Genomic DNA, 1,923 nt, shown 5'->3' with positions numbered 1-1,923 from the left:
AACCCATCAGGTGCCCCCGCTTGAGCTGCTCAGGTGCCCGATTCAGAGGTTATTTTAGTGAACTCTATAGCCCGAATGTTGCTTCCTTGAGGTGGTAGTTAGAAAGGTGAATGACTTATGAGCATTATTACATGCTTTCATTAGTGTTGGCTGGGGTCTGACCTTCCAGTGTTTTCTAGGTCATTGGGGGGGCGGGGGAGGGTGACTTCTATTTACCAGGCCCCGATGACTAGGCCAAACTATGCAGTTGATTTGTTGGCTTGACCTCCCCACGTCCCTAGATAGGGAGAGTCTGGCTAGACATCAGTAGTAATGCCTTATTTGGCACAGAGTTGTCAACTGAGGGAGTGTTCCTGGCGACCCTGCGGCTTGACCCAGACAGCAGGCCTCCTCACGCTGTGATGACACGTTTGGATGTCAGTTGTCACGTCCGTCCGTTTTCTTGCTGAGGTTAGTTTCCTTAGCTCCTGCCCTGGCTCTGAGGTTTTTAACTGCTGGACGCGCATCTGCTGGGCGCTTGGTTCTTCCCTATAGAGCCCCTCCCCTGCCGTCTGCTTGGGTGGCTGTTAATGAACCTGAGAGCTCAGCCTAGCTGTGTGCTCTCCAGTCAGCCGCGTGCATCTCCCTGCGGGTGAAAGCCACAAAAGGATCAGGCGGGCTGTTGGCAGTTGGAGGGAGCCGGAGGCTGTTCACGGTAGTGTTCCCTTCCGTTCTCTCTGTTCCAGAGGTGTCCGGGCTGGCTCCCCACCTGCCAGGGCGGTGCTGGATGAACGGCCCTGCTGCCCTGAGACCAGATCCGTTTCACCAGCTTTTCTTTGGCTGCCTTTCACCGTCTCAGGGTCGTGTCCACAGCTGGTTAACAGTCTGTTAGGTGTAATTCTACTGGATTCCACTTTTTGTCCTGAATCTGTAGGGAAGCCTTACTATTCATCCTCAGTGGTAACAACGCCGTCTTCTAATGAACAGTCGGAACATCCGTGCTTGTCCTCTATTTGATTTTCAATGCACTATACCTTTTCCTTTTGTGAGTTTTGTCTGAATCTGGAATATGATTTTATATCATTATTTTTGGGACGTTCGGGCCCCAGTGCGCCCACTTTGTAACAAACCATTACCGGTAAAAAAGGGAGAGATCCCAGATGTGGTGGTTGGTGAGCACATTGATTGAGAGTGTAGCTGTCATCCTCGGAAGAAAGAGAAGGTGAGGACAAATTCTGTCCACTCTGTGAATGGGGATTTTTTTCCGTAGGGGGGAAAGGTCCATTATCTAACTATCTAATCGTAGTCCTAATCGTCTGCTTACAGATGAAACCTTAGTGATGTCAGTGCTTTCCCCAAGTAGTGGACGGCATGGGCTTTTACAGATACGGGAACGTATTTTCTAAATATTAGAGTCTCTGCTAGGATCTGCTGCTTCTATAGGAATTTCATACTTTTTCTCCCAAAGTGAAGAGCTAACGTGGTTTCTAGAACCGTTTGGTTAAGGTGCGCTTTTATTAGCTGCTCCTAGTGAAACGTAAAAGGGTATATACAATTTGACCTTGCAGCGTTCTTCGTGAGAGTTGTACGTTTGTTCACTTGGAGTAAATCATGCCAGTGAAAATAGCAGGCCCCATTCTCCTCACCAGTCTTGGTCGCTTGGGCTCCGTCCTTTTCTCCAGGTGTGTGCGCTGCTGTGTCTCGGGTTTGTCTTATTCCCTTGTAGTCGTGGGCATCGTTAGCTGGTTCGGCACGGTGTAGGCTGAGCATGGGCTACCGGCCCCATTGCTACGCTGCCACCTGCCTGGCTGCCCGCCCCCGCCCCGCCCTGGAGACGAGTGGGGTCCCTGCACAGGCCTTCCGGGGCTCGTCTCTCTGAGGACACAGCTGAGCGATTCTGTCTGTATTTCTCTTAAGGCTAGATCCAAGTTTCCCTACTTTCTG

General features: G+C 50.9%; 1 protein-coding gene across 1 annotated transcript in view; it reads left to right on the top strand.

The window, feature by feature from the left end:
- Positions 1-1,917, top strand: part of LOC121024288 (AN1-type zinc finger protein 2A-like) — a 3,518-nt gene extending 1,601 nt beyond the window's left edge. Inside the window, 1 exon segment of the mRNA XM_040466544.1 lies at positions 1,089-1,917. Within this exon segment, the coding sequence (XP_040322478.1) occupies positions 1,089-1,249 (161 nt within the window). The 3' untranslated portion in view covers positions 1,250-1,917.
- Positions 1,918-1,923: the final 6 nt, after the last annotated feature.

The sequence above is a fragment of the Herpailurus yagouaroundi genome, unplaced genomic scaffold (genome assembly GCF_014898765.1).
Source record: "Herpailurus yagouaroundi ecotype Mexico unplaced genomic scaffold, PumYag 62867, whole genome shotgun sequence".
NCBI lineage: Eukaryota > Metazoa > Chordata > Mammalia > Carnivora > Felidae > Herpailurus > Herpailurus yagouaroundi.
The sequence above is the reverse complement of the archived record's forward strand: the minus strand, read 5'-3'. Positions and strand labels throughout refer to the sequence as shown.